This window comes from Nerophis ophidion, linkage group LG02, assembly GCF_033978795.1.
Source record: "Nerophis ophidion isolate RoL-2023_Sa linkage group LG02, RoL_Noph_v1.0, whole genome shotgun sequence".
NCBI classification, from domain to species: domain Eukaryota; kingdom Metazoa; phylum Chordata; class Actinopteri; order Syngnathiformes; family Syngnathidae; genus Nerophis; species Nerophis ophidion.
This window is the reverse complement of record NC_084612.1, coordinates 56786000-56813808: the sequence shown is the minus strand read 5'-3', so window position 1 is coordinate 56813808 and position 27809 is coordinate 56786000. Positions and strand designations below refer to the sequence as shown.

The window sequence follows — 27809 nt, the reverse complement described above, 5'->3', positions numbered from 1 at the left end:
AACACCAAACAAGAATGACAAACACATTTCGGGAGAACATCCCCACTGTAACATAAACACAACAGAACAAATACCCAGAACTCCTTGCAGCACTAACTCTTCCGGGACACTACAATATACACCCCCTGCTACTCCCTACCGTCCCCCACGCCCACCTCAACCTCATCATGCTCTCTCAGGGAGAGCATGTCCCAAATTCCAAGCTGCGGTTTTGAGGCATGCTGAAAAAAATAATGCACTTTGTGACTTCAATAATAAATATGGCAGTGCCATGATGGCATTTTTTTTCCATAACTTGAGTTGATTTATTTTGGAAAACCTTGTAACATTGTTTAAAGCATCCAGCGGCGCATCACAACAAAATTAAGCATAATAATGTGTTAATTCCACGACTGTTTTTGTCGGTATCGGTTGATATTGGAATCGGTAATTAAGAGTTGGACAATATCGGAATATTGGCAAAAAAGCCATTATCGGACATCTCTAGTTATTATCACATTGTTGAATGTGCTCAAAAATAATCACACATTTACAGCAAAGTTTAATCCTAAAAATCAAATAAAATTAATAAATGGCCAGACATTGTACTTTTTTGGCAGAAGAAATGTGTTTTATAATAATATTGTCATAGCTACTAAGAGCCATATTATTTTATTTGAGTGTTTAAATATGTTTATCTTCTTACAATTTAATGTGTGGGTTTTTTTTTTTTTCCCCAAATGGTACAAAAAAACTGGTCCACGTGACGTCACGTAAATTCACTTCCTGTTGTAATATTATTAAGTATCGATCAATTAATCTCAGGGCATTTGCAGGAGGCTGCATGTGGATTTGGTCCATGTTTTATCTAAAGTTTTTATGTCCTTTTCCATCCAATGTTCATTAAAACGAAAATCTCTCAGCGTGATGGACCGATGCACCACTGTTTTCTTGGGGGCGACACAGAGTCGTACATACGAATCTGGCATGACAACAACCTATTGTAAGGGCTCGTGCAAAGCCAACAGATCAAATGTGTAGCTAAAACTTATTTTTATTATTTTACATTTTATAATTAGCGTATGGCGTCAGACTGCCGATAAATATGATGAACATTATAAAAAGCACTTCTCACCAAAAACTCGGACATGGGAAGAGTTCGGGGAAGCCATGGAAAACGACTTCCGGACGGCTTCGAAGCGATTCTGGACCACCATACGCCGTCTCAGGAAGGGGAAGCAGTGCACTATCAACACCGTGTATGGTGCGGATGGTGTTCTGCTGACTTCAACTGCGGATGTTGTAGATCGGTGGAGGGAATACTTCGAAGACCTCCTCAATCCCACCAACACGTCTTCCTTTGAGGAAGCGGTGCCTGGAGAATCTGTGGTGGGCTCTCCTATTTCTGGGGCTGAGGTTGCTGAGGTAGTTAGAAAGCTCCTCGGCGGCAAGGCCCCGGGGGTGGATGAGATCCGCCCGGAGTTCCTTAAGGCTCTGGATGTTGTGGGGCTGTCTTGGTTGAGAAGACTCTGCAGCATCGCGTGGACATCGGGGGCGGTACCTTTGGATTGGCAGACCGGGGTGGTGGTCCCTCTCTTTAAGAAGGGGGACCGGAGGGTGTGTTTCAACTATCGTGGGATCACACTCCTCAGCCTTCCCGGTAAGGTTTATTCAGGTGTACTGGAGAGGAGGCTTCGCCGGATAGTCGAACCTCGGATTCAGGAGGAACAGTGTGGTTTTCGTCCTGGTCGTGGAACTGTGGACCAGCTCTATACTCTTGGCAGGGTTCTTGAGAGTGCATGGGAGTTTGCCCAACCAGTCTACATGTGCTTTGTGGACTTGGAGAAGGCATTCGACCGTGTCCCTCGGGAAGTCCTGTGGGGAGTGCTCAGAGAGTATGGGGTACCGGACTGTCTTATTGTGGCAGTCCGCTCCCTGTATGATCAGTGTCAGAGCTTGGTCCGCATTGCTGGCAGTAAGTCGGACACGTTTCCAGTGAGGGTTGGACTCCGCCAAGGCTGTCCTTTGTCACCGATTCTGTTCATAACTTTTATGGACAGAATTTCTAGGCGCAGCCAAGGCGTTGAGGGGATCCGGTTTGGTGGCCACGGGATTGGGTGTCTGCTTTTTGCAGATTATGTAGTCCTGATGGCTTCATCTGGCCAGGATCTTCAGCTCTCACTGGATCGGTTCGCAGCCGAGTGTGAAGCGACCGGAATGAGAATCAGCACCTCCAAGTCCGAGTCCATGGTTCTCGCCCGGAAAAGGGTGGAGTGCCATTTCCGGGTTGGGGAAGAGATCCTGCCTCAAGTGGAGGAGTTCAAGTACCAAGGAGTCTTGTTCACGAGTGGGGGAAGAGTGGATCGTGAGATCGACAGGCGGATCGGTGCGGCGTCTTCAGTAATGCGGATGTTGTACCGATCCGTTGTGGTGAAGAAAGATCTGAGCCGGAAGGCAAAGCTCTCAATTTACCGGTCGATCTACGTTCCCATCCTCACCTATGGTCATGAGCTTTGGGTCATGACCGAAAGGATAAGATCACGGGTACAAGCGGCCGAAATGAGTTTCCTCCGCCGGGTGGCGGGGCTCTCCCTTAGAGATAGGGTGAGAAGCTCTGCCATCCGGGAGGAGCTACACGTAAATCCGCTGCTCCTTCACATCGAGAGGAGCCAGATGAGGTGGTTCGGGCATCTGGTCAGGATGCCACCCGAACGCCTCCTTAGGGAGGTGTTTACGGCACGTCCAGCTGGTAGGAGGCCACGGGGAAGACCCAGGACACGTTGGGAAGACTATGTCTCCCGGCTGGCCTGGGAACGCCTCGGGATCCCCCGGGAAGAGCTAGACGAAGTGGCTGGAGATAGGGAAGTCTGGGCTTCCCTGCTTAGGCTGCTGCCCCCGCGACCCGACCTCGGATAAGCGGAAGATGATGGATGGATGGATGGACTTCTCACCAAATTTTTAAAAAATGTCAAACCTTGAAAACACAACAATTCAAGTAGTTTCAATGTTTTTAATCACCTGTACAAACCCTGATACTATTAACTTTATTTTTGATTGTGTCTGGAAAAAAATAGCTGTGATTAGGGCTGGGCGATAAGGCCTTTTATTAATATCTTGATATTTTTAGGCCATGTAACGATAAACGATATATATCACGATATTTTGCCTTAGCCTTGAATGAACACTTGATGCATATAATCACAGCAGTATAATGATTGTAAATGGTAAATAGGTTGTACTTGTATACCGCTTTTCTACCTTCAAGGTACTCAAAGCGCTTTGAGACTACTTCCACATTTACCCATTCACACACACATTCACACAATGCAAGGCGCCAACCAGCACCCATCAGGAGCAAAGGTGAAGTGTCTTGCTCAGGACACAACGGACGTGACGAAGTTGGTACTAGGTGGGATTTGAACCAGGGACCCTCGGGTTGCGCACGGCCACTCTCACACTGCGCCACGCCTGCCCTTTGTGTCTACATTAAAACATTATTGTTTCAAAAAAAAAGTGCAAGATTGTCAGACATTTTAAAATAAGCTATTAGTGCACTTTTGTGCATGATGTCACTAAGATGACATAGCAACACTAAATTAAAGTGCACTTTTTGTACAGAACGCCGCTACAATAGTTAAAAACAAATAAAGTGCACTTTTGTGCAAGATGTCACACAAAATATTTCAATAAGTATCAAATAAAAATTAGCTGCGGAATAGGAAATCATATAGTGTATGTCCTTCGTTTTGTGGTAGGTTCGTTTGGACGTTATCTCCTGTTGATTTTTTTTTCATACATGTTGATCTGGAAATTGTTGCTTCGGCATTTTGTTGGTGTGGCACCAAACGGAGAAGTTGACATTCAGTTTCAAGCACTCCTTATTCTCTAGCGGGTGACTTTTCAAATGATGCTACAAATTAGAATGCTGCTACTTTTTGTAGCAACGTTTTGCCCCATAATAGTTCAACATATTCCCGCTTGAAACCAAATCACCACCAGACGATGCACTTCGTGCTGTTTTTCTTGGAATTAATTCTTCCTTCATTTGTTACCAGATTTGCACCTTCTCTCTCTCGTATTACCACTCGCAACGCACCGTTAGCGCCACAGCTAATGTTAACCATGTAGCTACCTCTCTGCTCGGGGAGGGCGTGTGACGTATGTAAGAAGGTGCGCTTGTTTATGTCTCTGTAAGAAGGAGAGAGAAGAAAGAGTGGGAAACGCATCTGGTGTAATGCCCACAGCTAAAAGCAACTGTGTGAGAACATATGCTCGAATATCACGATATAGTAGCTGTATGTACATATTGCATCATTATGCCTTATTTGTAGCTATATTTGCATCCAACCTTTCCCTCCACCCACATTTAATGCCAAACAAACACATACCAATCAACGGATTCAAGTTGCACCAGTGTTCAAAAGATGCGAAAGTCCCTTGTTTGTTCTGTTCTGTCCTAGCATCGCTACCGACAATAGCGATGCTACAACAGAGATGTGTGGATATCCTGCGACACTCAAAGCAGATGCATTTCCAACGATAAAGTCAACGAAATCACAAAGGTGAGTTTTGTTGATGTTATTGACTTATGTGCTAATCAGACATATTTGCGCACGGCATGACTGCAAGCTAATCGATGCTAACATGCTATTTAGGCTAGCTGTATGTACATATTACATCATTATGCCTCATTTGTAGCTCTATTTTCATCCAGCCTTTCCCTCCACCCACATTTAATGCCAAACAAACACATACCAATCGACTGATTCAAGTTGCACCAGTTGTCAAAAAATTCAATCGTTGGTTAAAAGGCGATCGCCGAATTTGTCCTCGTTGCCGTTGTATGTCGTGATATGGCTCAATAGCTTCAGTTTCTTCTTCAATTTTGTTTTCGCTACCTGCCTCCACACTCCAACCATCCGTTTCAATACATGCGTGATCTGTTAAATCGCTTAAGCCGCTGAAATCCGAGTCGGAAAAACCGAGCTAATGTCGCTATATCTTTCTGTTCCATCCGCCGTGTTTGTTTGTATTGGCATCACGCAGTGAAGTCACAGGAAAATGGACGGGTGGATATAGCGATGGTGAAAATCAGACACTTTGAAGCAGTTTTTCGGGATATTGCGTGATGGGTAAAATTTTGAAAAAAACTTTGAAAAATTAAATAAGCCACTGGGAACTGATTTTTATTGGTTTTAACCCTTCTGAAATTGTGATAATGTTCCCCTTTAAATGTAGGTTGAAATCACCAAAAATGCTCTTCAACTGTCATCTACATCTGTTTTAGTGTTACTGAATCTCTCCCATAGCAACTTCACGTGCACTGCAGCCCACTTAGACCGTTCACAACCATTGAGCCCCTCCAACGGAGCAAACGTGAGCGAACACCCACATTCTCTGTTGGCCCGAGGCAGTGTCGTGGCAGCCCGTGTGCCTCGAGAACACACAGCAGGGAGGGCGATCAATAGAAGAGCACTAATTATCACTCGCCTCCTGCCAGGAACGGGGAGCCAGTATGTCTTTATCATATGGTCGGGGAGAGTGGAGAACAAATAAACCAATAGCTAATTATCATCAGAGTGCCATGATGACCACTCACCTGTGACGGGCTGATGAAAGCTATGATTCTGTAGGGAAATAAGCGGAAATAAAGCCTCGGTTTCACACCCCCTGCAATTAGGGAACGGTGGTAGACATGCAAAAGCATTTCTGAATAATACCAGCCTTGATGTTGGAAGCGAAAATGATTGAAACCTAACTAGATTAATTTATATCAAAATAATGTTGAGTACATCCTTTTTGTCTTTATTTACATGACAATATAGCACTTCTTGGCCCACAGTCAATGTTTGCCGTGTGGGTAAAGTTGAGTTAAAAGTTAAAGTACCACTGATAGTCACACACACCCTAGGTGTGGTGAAATTACCCTGTGCATTTGACCCATCCCCTTGTTCCACCCCCAGGGAGGTGAGGGGAGCAGTGAGCAGCAGCGGTGGCCGCGCTCAGGAATCATTTTGGTGATTGAACCCCTAATTCAAACCCTTGATGCCGAGTGCCAAGCAAGCTTCTATAACAGCGTTTTCCAGTTAGTCATTTCTTGTGGCGGGCCGCTTAAACAAAATTTTGCAACTCCACATGTAAAAAAAAAAATACACACACACATATATATATGTATATATATATATATATATATACACACACATACACATATATACATATATATATATATATATATATATATATATATATATATATATATATATATTTATTTACACATACATATACACACATAGATACATATATACATATATATACACACATACATATATATTCCCTTTCGGGGTCGCTGGCGCCTATCTCAGCTACAATCGGGCGGAAGGCAGGTACACCCTGGACAAGTCGCCACCTCATCGCAGGGCTAACACAGATAGACAGACAACATTCACACTCACATTCATACACTAGGGCCAATTTAGTGTTGCCAATCAACCTATCCCCAGGTGCATGTCTTTGGAAGTGGGAGGAAGCCGGAGTACCCAGAGGGAACCCAGGCATTCACGGGGAGAACATGCAAACTTCACACAGAAAGATCCCGAGCCTGGATTTGAACCCAGGACTGCAGGAACTTCGTATTGTGAGGCAAACGCACTAACCCCTCTGCCACCGTGAAGGGAATAAGCGGTAGAAAATGGATGGATGGATGGATACATATATATGTATATATATACATATATATATATATATATATATATATATATATATATATATATATATATATATATATATATATATATATATATATATATATATATATATATATATACACACATATATATATATATATATATATATACATATATATATATATATATATATATATTATATATATATACACATACATATATATACACTAGAGATGCGCGGATAGGCAATTATATCATCCGCATCACCAAAGTCGTCATCCACCCGCCGTCCACCCGAACCAACATTTTATCAGAACCGCAACCGCTTGCCACCCGCCCGCTGAAATACCTCAGAGGTCGGCCACCTTTACCACTCACAGAGCTATTTAAACCCGTTTCACAGAGTAATGAAGACAATGGGAGCTGCTAACGTTCTCGCGAATATCCAATGGCGTTCATCCTGATGACAAGAATATGGTCATGCTGTGAAGCCATTGCTTTTGACACCTTCAAAAACATGTACAAACCGATTGTTAGTCCGGCAACATGTTGTGTGCAGCTTCCGCAATCACACGTACAAGATTGAAAGGCATACTGGGTGATACAGAGAACACTGATGGTTGTGATATAAACAACTTTAACACTTACTAATATGCGCCACGCTGTGAAGCCACGCCAAAAAAGATTGACAAACACATTTCGGGGGAACATCCTCACAGTAACACAACATAAACGCAAAACAACAAATACCCAGAATCCTTTGTATCCATGAGACTGCCTGAATATATTTTACAAACGCGCGCCCCCCAACCCCGCCCACCTTACCGACACACACGGGGGGGAGGGGGTGTATAAAATAGTCAGGAATTTCATGGATACAAAGGATTCTGGGTATTTGTTGTGTTGTGTTTATGTTGTGTTACTGAGAGGATGTTCTCCCGAAATTTGTTTGTCAATCTTGTTTGGTGTGTCTTCACAGCGTGGCGCATATTACTAAGAGTGTTAAAATTGTTTATATCACAACCATTAATGTACTCTGTGTCACCCAGTATGCCTTGCAGTCGTGTGTGTGTGTCTGCGGAAACCACACACAACATGTTGCTGGACTGACAAGCAGATCGTACATGCTGTAGAAGGCGACAAAGCCAGTGGCTTCATAGCACGCACTAATACTTATTAACTGGGTGACTGGCGGCAGTCACTCTAGAGAATATTAGCGTCTCCTATTGTCTTCTTCGCTTTGTGACACGGGTCTTAAATGGCTCTTTGAATGGTAAAGAATACCGATCCCAGAACCATGTATATCAAATATTTCCGGATGGTTCAACCGCCACCCGCCCGAATCTAATTAAAATTTATTTTTTCTTCATGTCACCTGCCCGACCCGCGGTTAATCCGCCGACTCCGCGGATGAGAGGTCCGCATATACTGAAAACGGACGTCTGCTAGGCTCGTGCGTGCAAAGTTCCAATTGTATGACAGCTTACTAGTTCGTAGGGCTGGGCGATAAAATTATATCAATATACCTTATTTTTCGGATTATAAATCGCTCCGTAGTATACGTCGCACCTGCCGAAAATGCATTATAAAAAAGGAAAAAAACATATATATATACACATTATATATATATATATAATATATATATATATATATATATATATATTATATATTATATATATATATATGTCGCACTGGAGTATGAGTCGCATTTTTGGGGGAAATTTATTTGATAAAATCCAACACCAAGAATTGACAATCGAAAGGCAATTTAAAATAAATAAAGAATAGTGAACAACAGGCAGAATAAGTGTAAATTATATGGCGCATAAATAACCAACTGAGAACGTGCCTGGTATGTTAACGTAAAATATTATGGTAAGAATCATTCAAATAACTATAACATATAAAACATGCTATATATATACCAAATAATCTGTCACTCCTAATCGATAAATCCAATGAAATCTTCCTCGATGTCGCTTCCTCTTGTTGTTTTCTGCTGCATATTTCACTACGTCCAGTTTGTAATCTGCAGTACATGATTTCCTTTTCGGTTCAATTTTTGTTCAGCCCTTCCTCAGTTTTTATAGGTTACCGCCAACGATGAAATGATCCATATTAATAGCTACGGCAGTAGCATATAACATATAGCAGTTAGCGTTCCATGACCCACATTGCACTTCTGCCATGACCCTCCCCCGCCGAATTCTTATTGGTTGCCGTGTATGTGACGATTGCTGACGTGTGTGACGATTGCTGACATTTTCTTTGTCTCTTCCGTGAATGATATGAATAATATTTGATATTTTACGGTAATGTGTTAATAATTTCACACATAAGTCGCTCCGGAGTATATGTCGCACCCCCGGCCAAACTATGAAAAAACTGCGACTTATAGTCCAAAAAATACAGTACATTGCAAATTACACGTAAACTATTTTAATTTTAAAAAATATGTTTGATAAAACATTCCATAAACATTTTTTTTTTTGTCAGAAGAAGACAGGTTGGTTGCATGTAATAAGGCACTTGCCGACCAAGCGACGCAGTAAGTAATCACTTATTAGTGGGAGTGACCAGGTAACTATGAAGTTTAGTTGCGCCGTCTTGTCTAGCCCTTAAGTCATTGCAACTGCATGTAGTGAGAAGAGTAACTAAAAATGAGTGCTGCAGGAAGTGAAAAAATTCTCGATAAAACAAAAAGTCACCTCCACAGTAGTGTATTTGTTGAATTTTTTAAACTGACAGTAGTCAGACCAAAGCGCGTGTAATCAGTAATACCACACCACCTTTGCCGCGCTCGCCCTTGAGCACAGCAGGCAGTAAACCTTTAGAAAAATAGTTCTCAGGTTTCTCTATTTTCAGATATTCACTATTTCATTACACTTTACTAAGCATTTCTTACATATTCCTTATATGTGTAAGGAAGTAGGGCTGGGCGATATATCACAGGTTTGTCTCTGTGCGATATAGAAAATGACTGTATCGTGATGTTGGAGTATCTCACGCAGTTGCTTTTAGGTGCGGGCATTACATTACAGGCGTTTCTCACTCTTTATTGTCTCTCATTCGCACATATACAAAACAAGCGCACCTTCATACATACAGTTCTGATCAAAATTATTCAACCCCCACACAATTTTGGTGTTTTAGCAAGTTGGACATTTATTACGTATTTTGTTTATAGTCATATCAAATAAAGATGTGTCAAATAGACAGATGCAACTTAAAATGTAACACTGTATTTTACAAAATACCAAAAAAGGACATTTTTCTTAATATCTCATTGACAAAATTGTTCAACCCCCTAGTTACATGCATCTTTAGTACTTAGTAGAACACCCTTTGGCAGTAATTACATCCTTCAAACGTGATCCATAACCGGACACGGGCTTCTTGCAACGATCTACAGGCATTTTAGCCCATTCCTCTTGGGCAAAGGCCTCCAGTTCATTCATATTCTTGGGCTTGCGTGCTGCAACTGCCTTCTTCAAGTCCCACCACAGGTTTTCCATAGGATTCGGGTCTGGCGACTGTGAAGGCCACTCCAGAGTCTTCCAGCCCTTCTTCTGCAACCACTCTGATGTTGTTTTGGAGGTATGCTTGGGATCGTTGTCCTGTTGGAAGGTCCAACGTTTCCCAAGCCTCAGCTTTATCACTGACTTCATGACATTTGCAGCTAATATATCCTGGTAGGAAGTAGAATTCATAATGCCTTGAACGCCCTGGAGATTCCCGGTACCTGAGGCAGAGAAACAGCCCCAGAGCATGATTGACACCCCCACCATGCTTAACAGTAGGCAAGGTGTTCTTCTCTTTGTAAGCTTCATTTTTTCTCCTCCAGACATAATGTTGATTCATAGGCCCAAAGAGTTCCACTTTTATCTCATCACTCCATAGAACAGTTTCCCAAAACATTTGGGGCTTGTCCAGATGACTTGTGGCATACTGGAGTCTATTTTTCTTGTGCCTGGTAGTCAGAAGTGGAGTGCGCCTGGGAGTTCTGGCATGGAGGCCTTCATCTCGTTGTGCGCGCCTTATTGTCTGGGACGAAACCTGCGTTCCCCCCTCTGCAATGTCCCGTTGTAGTTCCTCAGCTGTTACTTGGGGGTTTTTCACCACTGTACGCTTCAAATACCGGACAGCAGTTGCACACAGCATCCTCTTTCTACCACGCCGAGGTAGTGTTTCCACTGTGCCTTTAGCTTTAAACTTGCAAAATATGCTCCCAATTGTGCCTCTTGGAATGTGTAATGTCTTTGCTATTTTCTTATATCCATATCCTTTCTTGTGAAGAGAAATTACCTCCTCTCTTGACTTCTTTGACCACTCCCTGGACTTCACCATGTTGCAAATACACCATTGACCATCTACAAGAAGCTGAGCGTCACAGTCTTTTTCAATCAGTTTAATTGTTGCTCGTTCTGGTTCTAATCAGATCTACAGGTGTTTTCAACACCTGATTGAAAAGACCTTATTCAAATTCTGTTCTTAAGAGTTATGATCTTCAAGGGGTTGAATAATTTTGTCAATGAGATATTAAGAGAAATGACACTGTTTGGTATGTTACAAAATATAATGTTGTAAATCAAGTTGCATTTGTCTATTTAATGCATCTTTATTTGATATGACTATAAACAAAATACAGAATAAATGACCAACTTGCTAAAACCCCAAAATTGTGGGGGGGTTGAATAATTTTGATCACAACTGTAGTTGTTTTATTTGTTTACAGTTCAGACTGGATTTTTTTTTTGTGCGCGGCATAGATTTGTTGTGCGAAGAGGATGCGTCAGCAGTGCGCAATTTCGCAGGCACGCACCTTAGAGGGAACGTTGGACATAAATAAAAATCTCTACCATGCCTTGTTTTTCAATTTTGGGGACAGATGGGAATCCCAAATACACAAAAGCAGGTACCAACAAGTAAGAAAGTAGGTTGTGCATTATAGGATCCCAACTAAAGGTGTTTGAGATAAGAAAAAAGAAAAAGACTTGAAAATATATAGGGTTTGTACACCTTTTCCATAGCTAAATTCAAGCACATTTTAAGGACTTTCAAGATCAATTTTCCAGTTTTTCCAGTAACCTTCAAAAGGCGAAGACCAGTGTGAATCAATCCATAGCTTTGTTGTTTGAGGTCACCAAAGGGTGGAAATTGACGATGAATCTGCTAAAACCTCAGCCTAACATTGAACCAGGAGTTATCATTCACTGAAAATGAAGCAGTGTTTCTGTAGACTATTCAATGTCATTGGTGTTTGCAAACATGTATCCATTTGTGTTGTTTTTCTAACATAGTCTTCCCAACGTGTCCTGGGTCTTCCCCATGGCCTCCTACCGGTTGGACGTGCCCTAAACACCTCCCTAGGGAGGCGTTCGAGTGGCATCCTGACCAGATGGCCGAACCACCTCATCTGGCTCCTCTCGATGTGGAGGAGCAGCGGCTTTACTTTGAGTTCCTCCCGGATGACAGAGCTTCTCACCCTATCTCTAAGGGAGAGCCCCGCCACACGGCGGAGGAAACTCATTTCGGCCGCTTGTATCCGTGATCTTATCCTTAAGGTCATGATCCAAAGTTCATGACCATAGGTGAGGATGAGAACGTAGATCGACCGGTAAATTGAGAGCTTTGCCTTCCGGCTCAGCTCCTTCTTCACCACAACGGATCGGTACAACGTCCGCATTACTGAAGACGCCGCACCGCACTGTTCCCTCACTCTTCCCTCACTCGTGAACAAGACTCCTAGGCACTTGAAGTCCTCCACTTGGGGCAGGGTCTCGTCCTCAACCCGGAGATGGCATTCCACCCTTTTCCGGGCGAGAACCATGGACTCGGACTTGGAGGTGCTGAATCTCGTTCCGGTCGCTTCACACTCGTCTGCGAACCGATCCAGTGAGAGCTGAAGATCCCGGCCAGATGAAGCAAACAGGACCACATCATCTGCAAAAAGCAGAGACCTAATCCCGCGGCCACCAAACCGGAACCCCTCAACGCCTTGACTGCGCCTAGAAATTATGTCCATAAAAGTTATGAACAGAATCGGTGAAAAAAGGACAGCCTTGGCTGAGTCCAACCCTCACTGGAAATGTGTTTGACTTACTGTCGGCAATGCGGACCAAGCTCTGACACTGATCGTACAGGGAGCAGACCGCCACAATAAGACAATCCGATACCCCATACTCTCTGAGCACTCCCCAGAGGAATTCCAGAGGGACATGGTCGAATGCCTTCTCCAAGTCCACAAAGCACATGTAGACTGGTTAGGCAAACTCCCATGCACCCTCAAGAACCCTGCCGAGAATATAGAGCTGGTCCACAGTTCCACGACCAGGACGAAAACCACACTGTTCCTCCTGAATCCGAGGTTCGACTATTTGGCGTAGCCTCCTCTCCAGTACACCTGAATAAACCTTTACGGAAAGGCTGAGGAGTGTGATCCCACAATAGTTGGAACACATCGTCCGGTCCCCCTTCTTAAAGAGAGGAACCACCACCCCGGTCTGCCAATCCAGACGTACCGCCCCCGATGTCCACGAGATGCTGCAGAGTCTTGTCAGCCAAGACAGCCCCACAACATCCAGAGCCTTAAAGAACTCCGGGCGGGTCTCATCCACCCCCGGGGCCTTGCAACCGAGGAGCTTTTTAACTACCTCAGCAACCTCAGCCCCAGAAATAGGAGAGCCCACCACAGATTCCCCAGGCACTGCTTCCTCGTAGGAAGACGTGTTGGTGGGATTGAGGAGGTCTTTGAAGTATTCCTTCCACCTATCCACAACATCCGCAGTTGAGGTCAGCAAAACACCATCCACACTATACACGGTGTTGATAGTGCACTGCTTCCCCTTCCTGAGGCGGCGGACGGTGGTCCAGAATCGCTTCGAAGCCGTCCGGAAGTCGTTTTCCATGGCTTCCCCGAACTTCTCCCATGTCCGAGTTTTTGCCTCCGCGACCGCTGAAGCTGCACACCGCTTGGCCTGTCGGTAACCGTCCACTGCCTCCGGAGTCCTATGAGCCAAAAGAACCCGATAGGACTCCTCCTTCAGCTTGACGGCATCCCTCACCGCTGGTGTCCACCAACGGGTTTTAGGATTACCGCCCCGACAAGCACCAACTAACTTGCAGACACAGCTCCAATCATCCGCCTCGACAATAGAGGTGCGGAACATGGTCCACTCGGACTCAATGTCCAGCACCTCCCTCATGACATGTTCAAAATTCTTCCGGAGGGGGGAATTGAAACTCTCTCTGACAGGAGACTCTGCCAGATGTTCCCGGCAGACCCTCACAATGCGTTTGGGCCTGCCAGGTCTGTCCGGCATCCTCCCCCACCATCGCAGCCAACTCACCGCCAGGTGGTGATCGGTAGAAAGCTCCGCCCCTCTCTTCACCCGAGTGTCCAAAACATGAGGCCGCAAATCCGATGACACAACTACAAAGTCGATCATGGAACCGCGGCCTAAGGTGTCCTGGTGCCAAGTGCACATATGGACACCCTTATGTTTGAACATGGTGTTTGTTCTGGACAATCCGTGACGAGCACAAAAGTCAAATAACAAAACACCACTCAGGTTTAGATACAGGCGGCCATTCTTCCCAATCACGGCTCTCCAGGTTTCACTGCCGTTGCCAACATGAGCGTTGAAGTCCCACAGTAGGACGAGGGAATTACCCGGGGGAGCACTTTCCAGTAGTTTCTCGAGTGTACCCAAAAAGGGTGGGTACTCTGAACTGCTGTTTGGTGCATAAGCACAAACAACAGTCAGGACCCGTCTCCCCACCCAAAGGCGGAGGGAAGCTACCCTCTCGTCCACTGGGTTGAACTCAAACGTGCAGGCTTTGAGCCGGGGGGCAACAAGAATTGCCACCCCAGCCCACCGCCTCTCACTGCCGGCAACGCCAGAGTGGAAGAGAGTCCAGCCCCTCTCAAGAGAACTGGTTCCAGAGCCCTTGCTGTGCGTCGAGGTGAGGCCGACTATATCCAGCCGGAACTTCTGTACCTCGTGCACTAGCTCAGGCTCCTTCCCCCCCAGTGAGGTGACGTTCCACATCCCAAGAGCTAGCTTATGTAGCCGAGGATCGGACCGCCAAGTGCTCTGCCTTCGGCTTCCGCCCAGCTCACAATGCACCCGACCTCTATGGCCCCTCCCATGAGTGGTGAGCCCATTGGAGGGATGACCCACGTTGCCTCTTCGGGCTGTGCCCGACCGGGCCCCATGGGAACAGGCTCGGCCACCAGGCGCTCACCATCGTGCCCCAACTCCGGGCCTGTCTCCAGAGTGGGGCCCCGGTGACCCGCGTCCGGGCGAGGGAAATCTGAGGCCATTATGTTGTAATTACATTGACGTCGTTGAGCTGCTCTTTGTCTGATCCCTCACCTAGGACCTGTTTGTCTTGGGAGACCCTACCAGGGGGCATAAAAGCCCCCGGACAACATAGCTCCTAGGATCATTGGGACACGCAAACTCCTCTACCACGATAAGGTGGCAGCTTTTATGGTTTTAATTCCATTTAAATGTTACCAATGAAAATGAAATCAGATGACTAAACACGAAAATATAAATGTCAACTTCTTCACAACCTTGCAACTGTAGGCTAGCCATGGCATTCAGTGTTTACCTTAGGCATTGTATGCACTAATGTCGGATGAGCTTTTATTTTTAGTTGAGGGAAGTTCTAAACATTCTAATTTAGTATTGACAAACAAATAAGGGGTAGAAAATGGATGGATGGAGGGCAAACACTCGCTTTTCTCTTTTCACAGCTTGTAATAACTGTCCGTAATTTTCATGTAATCTCACGCTGATCTCACAGTTTAGGTCTAGCATGTACCTTTTGGTACATGCTAGACCTAAAAACTTTACCTAACGTTAGTTAACTTGTAGGCCTAGTAATCTCTGTGGCTTACCTTTCATATGACTCAAGAGAGCAGACTCTCCCATTGCGAGAAGCTGGATTTCCTTTTTGCACACTTTGCAGCGTGGATTGTGCTGAAAATGTTAATTTCCCCTCGGGGATTAATAAAGTATTTCTGATTCTGATTTGGTCCACGTTTTATCCAAAGTTTGCATTTGTCATTCTCCATCCAATGTTCATTAAAACGACAACCTCCCGGCATGGTGGACCCAGAGCCGTATATACGGCTCTGGCATGACAACAACCTAATGTAAGAACTCCTGCAAAGCCAACAGATCAAGCATGTAGCTTTCATTTTTAAGGGAATTTATTTAATTTTTTTCCATTTTATAATTAGCCCTATTCAGTCAGAATGCAGAAAAATATGATGAACATTTCCAAGCATTTCACCCAAAATTACAGCATTTTTCAAACCTTGAAAACACAACATTAAAATCCAAGCCTTTTCAAGGTTTTTAAGCACCCGTACGAACCCTGATTATAAGAAAAGTCAAATATAATCTCCAATCTTTAAAAAAAAAAAAAAAACAATTAGCTTTGCTCAATTCTTCAGCAAAACGAAAACACAAAAGAACACAATGTGAAATAAAGCGCCCTGGTTTAAGATGACATGTTTAAAGGTCAGCAGCAACATGGAAATAATTGACCTTTAACAATGGTGTTTTCATAGGCAAACCTTGTTATAGGACATACTGTACACACAAAGATGTTAGCAAGAAACACCATGATACTTTGACAGGCTGTATTCTGAAAATTACTTTTAAAAAGTCATTAATTATAGTTACTTGTTACTTTACTAAAAATGTGACTAAATTACTAATGGAACTACTCTTCAATAAATATAAAAAATTGCAAATTGGAACACAATCGCAATTTTGGAGAGAAAACTCACAATTTATTTTTATTGTTAAAGTCATGCAGCCCTTATTCTCACCTATTTTGGTTTATATGGTCCTAGCCCATCATCTGAACACCATATTTATCTTTGACAGCGCATACATCTCAGTCCCAATACTTGGAACCGTAAACAATTTAGAAACTGTACATCAACCCCTCTGACAAGGCTTCTCCCAGCAGACTAATAAGCTGGAACCATAGCTGCGCGGTCACCCTCTAGCTGCTCGTACATCACTGAAGCCTACCTCTGATGGTGATCATAGCGATGCCTCTTTGGGTCAAACACTCCTCCCACATCTACAACGATGTCACAGTCCGCCAGCAGTGTGGGGTCCCTGGTCCGTACAATCTCTGCATCCTGTGCAACAAATGGAAAGGAAGGTACAATTACCGAACAGACAGTGTTCAAAAATGACAAAATGATATTTAAATGATCCAAATGTCCTATTTTGGGTTTCCAAGCCATCTGAATCTAAGAGGCATCTGGAATCAAATGAATCCCTTCACAGTTGAATGTGGGGGCCTAAATGGTCACAAAGGAGGCAGAGTTTTAAGCCAAATCAATCATTAGGAAACCTTGTAGGCTCATTGGACACTTTATTAGGAACACCTGCTGGCAAACAGACTATGAAAAATTCAGCTAGTTTTGATTGACACTGTCAGGGATGTGTTATTTTACCAACATCAGGGTTGTAGAGTTCAAGCATTTCACTCGCATGTGAGTCTAAAAATAGATTGCGCAACTAAAAAAAAATAAAAAGGGAGTGCTCGTGAGAGTATGGATTTCAACCCTTTCATTCAAATTTTTGCTCTAAAAATATATCCATAAAAAATGGATCAAACAAGGGTAAGTGTACCATATATACAAACATAATAGAATTATAGTATTGAACTATAAAATAAGGTGTTTCAGAATCATTATTCAACAGGAAATAAACAACAATTAACATAGAAACCAGAACATTGCAGGTCATAATTGTCATCCGTGTGAATTGTATTTGATATTTGTATTCATTTAGACCAGGGGTGTCTAAACTACGACTCTTGACCAAGTGCAGCCCGTCAGCGTTGTCAGTCTGGCCCTTGAGACACCCTGAGTTAAATTTGAAGATTGTCCCACGGGGTGTCCAGAGTTACATTTCAACTGTTCCACTGTCAAAACATTCCTCTTCATCCGGACAAAAAACAAAGTTGTTTTTTGAAATGTAAAAATTCCCAAATTTGCCAGAATTTCAGGTTTTTGGGACATTTTTTCAAACTGTCACCATTTCTACATGTTTCAACCAATTCAAACCATTCCACCTTCAACACATTCCACCATTCTGGAAGTTCAAACTATCATGTTTCCATGCTTAAAACAATTCCAGGATTTTCTAGAATTCCTGCTTTTCCAAAGCACTATTTCCACCCTTTTTTCTGGCTACTAGTCCTTCCACATTTTTCAACGCATTTCAACCATTCCACCGTCAAAACATTCCTTTTAATCAGGACAAAAAAAACAAAGTTGTTTTTTGAAACGTAAAAATTCCCAGATTTACCAGAATTTCAGGTTTTTGGGGAAATTGTTTTCAAACTTTCACCATTTCCACGTTTCAACCAATTCTTACGTACATATTGTGCTATCTTGCACACTTTTCACATTTATTTCAGTTATTTCTGTTATTTTATTTCTGCCAAATTACTTAGCAATGCTTTCACATGCACATTCAATTTCTACTTGAAGTCCATCAAATAGTGTTTTCATTTACAATAATGTTTCTTCTACAATATTTATTAAAATTATAAACAATAAAGGCTTAACATATCTCACTGTGCATGTAGTTACTTACTAAATGTCACATTTTTGTGTAATTTGCAAAGGATTAAATTCTACATAAACATTTAAAAGTATTATATTTAATTAGAAAAAAGTATTTGTTTCTTCTATGCTACTTAAGTGCCTCTTGACACCTCACCATAGGCTTTGTAAGGTCCACCCTTTTTTCCGCAAAAAATAATCGATAAGATAACAGTTCAACGACTCGTTAAGCAGACTCGACAGTGGAATCGTAAACGGTAAAATCTTATGAATTCCGATCCCTAATGATGGATAATATGCAAAACACTCTCTACACACTTTGTTTGGCGCATTTTGTTCTATCAGTGTGGACAACGTTAGTAATGTTAGTCAATAACCATGGGGTTTATATTACGTTATTAGCATAGCATCAATCTATATGTCTTAACTCCGACAACATTTCCTGCTAATGGTGCAAATGACCTACTCAGTTGCCTAGTGACCTGCTCAGTGGCCTAGTGGTTAGAGTGTCCGCTCTGAGATTGGTAGGTTGTGAGTTCAAATCCCGGCCAAAGACTATAAAAATGGGACCCATTACCTCCCTGCTTGGCACTCAGCATTAAGGTTTGGAATTGGGGGTTAAATCACCATAAATGATTAACGGGCGCGGCACCGCTGCTGCCCACTGCTACCATCACCTCCCAGGGGATGATCAAGGGTGATGGGTCAAATGCAGAGAATAATTTCGCCACATCTAGTATGTTTGTGACAATCATTGGTACTTTAACTTTTCACTTTAACTTTAACTTTACACCATCACCATCACAAAAAGTTAACGGACATGTGGCAAACAACACACAACCCGCCCACTGAGCTATGTGGGCATTATAAAAAAAAATTGTTTTAAAAGAAAATGCACCGTACATAATTTTAAATTACACCCATTTAAATCCACTGCAAAGCATTGGTTAGGGATGGGAATCGAAAACCAATGCATCACTTGCCATGTATTCAAACGGTTCTCTTATTGATCCTTCTCGGTGGGAATGGCGGAGCCCTGGTGCAACAAACGCTCTAAAGTTCGACAGCACGGCTTTTAATAATTTTAAGTATGAATGGTAAAATTCTGAACGGTTAGTAATACTGTTTTAATTTTTAATGACCGAAACACTGTCATTTATTAATACATTTTAGGCAACACCGCTTACTACCTAGAACCAAAGCCACAGCAACGCTGACGCATGCGTACTAGCGTCGTTTGGCTTGAATATCATGGTGGAAAAAACTACACTGACTTTGCTCCGAAGATTTCCCCTCGGAGTAAAAAGAGCAAAGAGCTTGGTTTAACTTCATTTTCCCCATCGCTTCATTTCCTTGGAGTCTGGGCGAACATTTAAGAGCGCACTGCTGTGTTTAGATGGAGACAGGTGTGGACTATATTGGAGACGGATCCATCTGTCCCACACTAAAAGTACACAGTGAAGTAGAAAACAATTTTAAGTTGCTTTTATTTTCTCATTACAGCGTCTATCAGCTGTGACTGAGAGCTAACGAGGGGAGGAAACATGCAGCAGGCGATGTGACGTGAACGTTGCCAAAACTTGTTTATAAAGTCTTAAGTTTTTTTCTGGGATGCTCACTCATGGTTTGTTTAACTGCAAACTGTATCAGTGTTCAAGTAACATAAATTTTAGCTAAAGTGGTTTTTCACCTCATCGAACTGAATGCAGGCTGTGAAGTTTGTGTATTCGATTTGAGAGGTATTACTCCTGTTTATTTTTGTTGGCCAAACAGTTGCACTTAATCACTAGAGAAGAACAAAGCTGTTTTATTAGACGTCATTTTCATTAGCCAAACTGCTTTGAGTTTTATATTGATATCAAAAAGTAAACACCATGTTTTTTTACATTACATGTGTTTTTTTCACAGGTATTACTTTAAAAAAACATTCATGTGACCCATCATTTTATTAATCTTTTATTGTGTATAGTTAATTCCTATATGACATATTTCTGCTCCAACTCTGAATGGATCTGTCCCAATTCATTATCTACATGTACATATATATGTGCATAACTTAAACAAAATACCTCCCTTCATTAAAATGTAAAAATAGAGATTAAGGCATCATGTAATGACAACAAGCTGATAGAATTAATGGACAAAAATAAAAACTTGTCTTTAGATATGGATAACTTCTATCTACAGGCTTTTTATTAGACATTACAAATGCCGTGATGGTATTGCGTTCACACCTCACCCCAACACTGCTTTACCTAAAATCAGTATTCATGACTTCAGTATTGAGAAAAAAAATCTTAATTATTATTTTGACCATAATTTTACGACCCTATATATAAGACTATTTTTATCAATATGGACGAAAAGTGCAGTTACGTCTTATGGCCACCTGGTGCCATCTTTCAAACTTCTTACATCGTTTTTTTATTTTTTTAAATCTCTTATGTCCGAAAAGTGCTATCTTGCACACTTTTTACATTTATTTCAGTAATTTCTGCCAAATTACTTTGCGTTACTTTCACATGCACATTCAATTTCTACTTGAGGTCCATTAAATAGTGTTTTTATTTACAATAACGTTTCTTCTACAATATTCATCAAAATTATAAACAATAAAGGCTTTACATATCTCACTGTGCATGTAATTAGTTACCAAATGTTACATTTTTGTGTAATTTGCAAATGATTTTATTCTACAAAATCATTTAAATTTATTATATTTAATTTAAAAAAAGTTTTGGTTTATCAATGATAATTATGTGCCTCTTGACACCTCATTATAGGCTTTGCAAGGTCATTTTGCTTCTAAACTAAACAACATTTATGCTAACTCACCCTTTTTTCTCTTTTTTTTTGCAAAAAAAAAATTGATAAGAAAACAGTTTACCGAATCGTTAAGCAGACTCGACAGTGAAATCGTTAACAGTAAACTCTTATGAATTCCCATCCCTAATAATGGGTAATATGCAAAACACTCTCTCCACACTTTGTTTGGTGCATTTTAGCTGTTGATATTTCTGATTGGTTACAAAGCTATAGGGAGGTCGTGAATGAAGTAAACAAGGTAAGAGTCAAACTGTCACATACTCTCAATATTCAATGTTTGATGGTTTATACTTCATTAATACTTTTGGGAAAGCGCTATATGAAGCTATATGAAGCCTTAGGGCAGTGGTTCTCAACCTTTTTTCAGTAATGTACCCCTTGTGAACATTTTTTTTAATTCAAGTACCCCCTAATCAGAGCAAAGCATTTTTGGTTGAAAAAAAAGAGATAAAGAAGCAAAATACAGCACTATGTCATCAGTTTCTGTTTTATTAAATTGTATAACAGTGCAAAATATTGCTCATTTGTAGTGGTCTTTCTTGAACTATTTGGGAAAAAAAGATATAAAAATAAATAAAAACTTGTTGAAAAATAAACAAGTGATTCGATTATAAATAAAGATTTCTACACATAGAAGTAATCATCAACTTAAAGTGCCCTCTTTGGGGATTTTAATAGAGATCCATCTGGATTCATGAACTTAATTCTAAACATTTGTTCACAAAAAAAGAAATTTTTAACATCAATATTTATGGAACATGTCCACAAAAAAATCTAGCTGTCAACACTGAATATTGCATTGTTGCATTTCTTTTAACAGTTTATGAACTTACATTCATATTTTGTTGAAGTATTATTCAATAAATATATTTATAAAGAATTTTTGAATTGTTGCTATTTTTTAAAATATTTAGAAAAAAATCTCACGTACCCCTTGGCATACCTTCAAGTACCCTCAGGGGTACGCGTACCCCCATTTGAGAACCACTGCCTTAGGGCATCTTTGATCGCGAGTGCACAGTATCACAACTAATCCAATCACCGCGGATGTCATTGCAACAACTATAACTTTAGGAATTGCCTTATGTAGTATTGAATAAAAAGTTCTAATCGGTCCGAGGAATTGTCCGGTGTTCATGCTTGTCACTCACCACTGTCTCATTCACATGCACACACGAAAGCTGTCAAAGAGATAAAACTAACAATTTGCAGTCAAGTTCTTGTTATGAAAGAATATACATTCATTGATAGCTAATGTTAGCAATCCATATTGCTATCATTAAGTAACAACACACAAAGCCAATATGCGTGCACGTTTCGTACGGGCGTAATAATCGTGCTGAAAGCCGTAAGTGGATGAAAAATAATGCTTTAAAATAATTGCAGTAGGCCTTATAGTGGCACTGTGTCTATATGTATGAGTGCACATGGTTACTCCAGACGTTGTTTGAGTGTTAATAACAGTGTGTTATTGAAGACATTTCATTAAACTATTTCTGTGCTACTAGTTGTTTTATTTGGGGCACCTGTTCTCCGAGTAAAAAGGATAAGTGTACAGCCCCGAACAAAGGACTAGCACATGAGTCATATTCCCTGTCGGACGGCGTTTGTTATCATTGTAAAGGTTAGATTGTTGATATTAATTGCACATGATTGCATTCCCATGCAGAGGTAGCATTTCAAGTGGTGCAAATGTCAGCTTTATTCAGTACACCCGCCATTTTTAAAACATTTTCTAGTAATGAGGGGCACAGAAAGCATTTCATTGCAAATGTAGCTGATGTTTTTTGAGATGAACATAAATAACACAAAATTTTATATACAAGAATAATGGAATGATACTATGGAATGGGGCTACACGAGTAATCGACATCCAGGTTTTAATTAGTGCAATAAATAACCGCAAAGTCAGGGATGGAAAAAAATGATTAGAGAAACGTTTGGAAGATGTGGCAAATGGAAGTCACCGTTATAGTCTTCAAAGCCCTCTAAAACAACTTCGTAAAAACTTTGGCTCTGACCTGTCTCCGCTCGGGATGGTCTCCTGCTGGCCCCGCAATGGACTGGACTCTCACTATTATGTTAGATCCACTATGGAATGGATTCTCACTATTATCTTAGATCCACTATGGACTGGACTCTTCCACAATTATGTTAGATCCATTATGGACTGGACTTTCACTATTATGTTGGATCCACTATGGACTGGACTCTCACTGAATGAGAGTGTGAATGCAGCTGAGATAGGCTCCAGCACACCCCACGACCCCTAAAGGGACAAGCAGTAGGAAATGGATAGATGGAACCTTATCCGGTTTAGTGTAAACGGGCCCTAAAAGAGTAGCCTCCATGCACGTTTGTTTTTTTTGATTGCGCAAACATTTAACCATGCAATTATACATTGACCCTTTGAAACAATTAGGTGGTAGTCTATACCTGCTGGACTCAGAGATTTCAGCATTTAATGTATTTCTCAATTAAACATTTAATTTATGATTGTTTTCCCCAGGTAAAAAAAAATGACTGACCAGTTATTATGAGTTGATTATTAAATCACAGTAAAGTCATTTTGTAATGCCGCATCTTTATACATATATTTATATATATTATATAAGAATATATCAATATATTTCATATACTGGCCTTGTGGTTAGAGTGTCCGCCCTGAGAACGGTAGGTCGTGAGTTCAAACCCGGACCGAGTCATACCAAAGACTATAAAACTGGGACCCATTAACTCCCTGCTTGGAACTCAGCATCAAGGGTTGGAATTCGGAGTTAAATCCCTATAAAATGATTCCCGGACGTGGCACCGCTGCTGCTGACTGCTTCCCTTACCTCCCAGGGTGTGATCAAAGGTGATGGTTCAAATGCAAAGAAAAATTTCACCACACCTAGTGTGTGTGTGACAATCCTTGGTACTTCAACTTATCACATATATGATATATTTTATATTGCTACTACGGTACATTTTATTGTCTACTTTATACTTGCATTATGCTTTCCATCTTAACAATTTCCATCTTTTGTAACTGAGCTACTGTGTGGAACAATTTCCCTTCTGGATCATTAGTTTGTCTTAAAGGCCTACTGAAACCCACTACTACCGACAACGCAGTCTGATAGTTTATATATCAATGATGAAATATTAACATAGCAACACATGCCAATACGGCCGGTTTAGTTTACTAAATTACAATTTTAAACTTCCCGCGGAGTTTCTTGTTGAAAACGTCGCTGAATGATGACGTGTGCGCGTTACGTCCCGGGTTGCAGGGGACATATTAGCGCAGCACCATTTGCGGCTAAACGTCGTCTCTTTTCATCGCGCAATTACACAGTATTCTGGACATCTGTGTTGCTGAATCTTTTGCAATTTGTTCACTTAATAATTGAGAAGTCAAAGTAGAAAGATGGAGGTGGGAAGCTTTAGCCTTTAACACACAAACACACAGTGTTTCCTTGTTTAAAATTCCCAGAGGTGAAGCTTTACTATGGATCAGAGCGGTCAAGCGAACATGGTTCCCGACCACTTGTCAACGAGCAGGTTTCGGTGAGAAAATTGTGGTTAAAAGTCGACTCTTACCGGAGATAAGCTGAGCTTCTGCCGTCCATGCAGCTGCCGTCGACTTCCCTCAGGGACTGGCGTCAAGACACCCTTGGACACACCCCTCCGACTATCAGGTACTATTTAATCTCACTAAAACACTACCAACACAATAGAAAGATAAGGGATTTCCCTGAATTATCCTAGTAAATGTGTCTAAAAACATCTGAATCCATCCCAATGCAATCGCCTTTTTTTTTACTTTATTTTTTTTTTCTAGTCCGTCGCTATCAATATCATCATCCACAAATCTTTCATCCTCGCTCAAATTAATGGGGAAATTGTCGTGTTCTCGGTCCGAATAGCTCTTGCTGCTGGAGGCTCCCATTATAAAAAATGTGAGGACGTGAGGAGCCCTCCCCTAGGGCTGGGCGTTATATCGATATATACGATATATCGCGGGTTTGTCTCTGTGCGATATGGAAAATGACTATATCGTAATATTCCAGTATACTTTGCACGCAGGACTTTTAGCTGCGGGCGTACACTTCAGGTTCTTCTCGCTTTTTCCTGTCTCTCCTTCTCGCAGAAAAGCAGGCGCACATTCTTACATACGTCCCAAACTGTCATGTCATACGTCACATACACGCCTTCGCAGGGCAGAGAGGTGGTGGCGTGGCTAACGTTAGCTGCTAATGTAGCCGTACGAGAGAACGATGGTGCAGATCTGGTAACAAATGAATGAAGACTTAATTCCTAATAAAAACAGCAGGGTTTCCATCGTCTGGCGGTGGTTTGGCTTCAAGTGGGAATATGTCGAACAGACAACCGTAATTTGTCAAGTGTGGGGGGGAAAGCGTTGCTATAAAACATAGCATTACTGCTAATATGTAGCATCGTTTGAAAAGTCACTCGTTAGAGAATGAGGAGAATTTCATAACCGTAGTAACATACCACATAGTGAAGGACAAATACTATTTGATTTCCTATTTTGCAGCTCATTTTTATTTGACTCTTAAAATGTCTCTGACAATCTTGCAATTTATGTTTTGGAAATGACTTGAATGTTTGTGCCTTTGCTTAATAACTTTAATAAATACACTTTTGGTCAATATACTTAGTTGTGATTTCCCTCTCTGCATGAAAGTTTAAAAGTAGCATATATTAATGCAGTATGAAGAAGAATGTTTTAATGTAGACACATAGAATCATCATTCTGCTGTGATTATATGTATCAAGTGTTAATTCAAGGCCAAGGCAAAATATCGTAATATATAATCGTATATCGCGATACGGCCTAAAAATATTGCGATATTAAAAAAAGGTAATATCGCCCAGCCCTACCCTCACCCTTGTGACGTCATTATCTGTGACTACCGGTACAGGCAAGGTTTTTTTATTAGCGACCAAAAGTTGCAAACTTTATCGTCGATGTTCTCTACTAAATCCTTTCGGCAAAAATATGGCAATATCGCAAAATTATCAAGTATGACACATAGAATGGACCTGCTATCCCCGTTTAAATAAGAAAATCTCATTTCAGTAGGCCTTTAAGTTTTACGTTCTAAGTTATGTTATGACAAATGGAATTAATACTGTAAGAGGCACAGGTGGTGTTTGTTTACATCATGGGTGTCAAACTCTGGCCCGCGGGCCAGATTAGGCCAGCCGTGTAATTTCATTTGGCCCTTGAGGCAATAATAAATTAACATTAGAGCTGGCCCGCCTGTATTATACAGTGGCGGTGCCGCTGTATCACCGCATTAAACGCTAATTCTCATACTTGCCAACCCTCCCTATTTTTCCAGGAGACTCACGTATTTCAGTGCCCCCCCCCCCCCCCCGAAAATCTCCCGGGGCAACCATTCTCCCGAATTTCCACCCGGACAACAATATTGGGGGCGTGCCTTAAAAGGTACTGCTTTTAGCATCTCTACAACCTGTCATCACGTCCGCTTTTCCTCCATACAAACAGCGTGCCGGCCCAGTCACGTAATATCTGCAGCTTCAACACACACAATTGAATGCAACGCATATTTGGTCAACAGCCATACAGGTCACACTGAGGGTGGCCGTGTAAACAACTTTAACACTGTTACAGCACACTGTGAACCCACACCAAACAATAATGATTAACACATTTTGGGAGAACACCCGCACCGTAACACAACATAAACACAACAGAACAAATACCCACAACCCCTTGCAGCACTAACTCTTAAGGGACGCTACAATATACACCCCGCTACCAACAAAACTCGATTTTGCATGTCACTATAAAGTTATATAAGCCTTGCTTGTTCAATATTCAATGCAAAACTTGTTTGGGTCCCTATTTAAAGGTTAAGTTGTTCAACTTTGGCCCGCGGCTTTATTCAGTTTAGAATTTTGGCCCACTCTGTATTTGAGTTAGACACCCCTGGTCTACATTTTATTATACATCCAACATAAATACAGAGGGACACAATATTGTTTAGCATCAATAGTCATTACAGGAGCGCCCCCCAGCGGCGTGGCGTGTATAACACAGCGACAGCGTGGAGTAAAGCGTGTACTCATTGAAAATCCTCTAGTATAACTAAACCATACCAGAGTGACATGAAGTTCTACTGACCTTATATTGAGCTAACTGACGCAGGAAGAAGCAAGCCAGGACCTCGTCGCAGTGGAAAGTTCCATTGTGGGTTCCGATCTTCTTCTTTGTGTCCATGATTGTTTCTTCAGCGCGCAGCTTCTTGGCTTCACTCGACATGTGCCGCCGTCTTCCCGTGGCGTCCAAGTGGAATGTTACACGCTGGCAACTGTCGTGATATGTCAGCAAGTTAGCGGCAAAGGGAGCACTGTGGTTCGGATTAAGGAAATATTTGGTTCGGACTAAAGTCGCTGCAAGCATATGCAGACGCTTCATTCAAGCGGGAAACAAGTTGGGGACTCATTTAAGTGGAGGACCGGATGTGGTGTCTTCGACTTTCTCTGTTCAATCCGGTATGATCAGTGTTCAATATCCGGAATAATGTGGCACGCAAACCTTAAAAACACGTTGCAATACGTTTTGAAAAAGCTATTTTTCCACAAATATATGAAGAAAGCTGTGCATTTTCGTTACTCCCAACATTTGTTTTGGGCATCCAGCTCATAGACATCTTATAAGTAGACACAGCATC

The 27809-nt window shown here is 41.7% G+C and overlaps 1 protein-coding gene across 2 annotated transcripts in view; it reads right to left on the bottom strand.

Moving 5' to 3' along the window:
- myg1 (myg1 exonuclease) overlaps positions 1 to 27608 on the bottom strand; it is an 83444-nt gene extending 55836 nt beyond the window's left edge. The window contains exons 1-2 of one of the 2 annotated variants that reach the window (XM_061887074.1): positions 27260 to 27608; positions 16721 to 16833 (exon numbers count right to left, since the gene is read on the bottom strand). In XM_061887074.1, coding sequence (XP_061743058.1) covers positions 16721 to 16833; positions 27260 to 27553 — 407 coding nt within the window. In that variant the 5' untranslated portion in view covers positions 27554 to 27608. The remainder of the gene's footprint in view (positions 1 to 16720; positions 16834 to 27259) is intronic. The other variant, XM_061887068.1, reaches the window with a different exon arrangement.
- Positions 27609 to 27809: the final 201 nt, after the last annotated feature.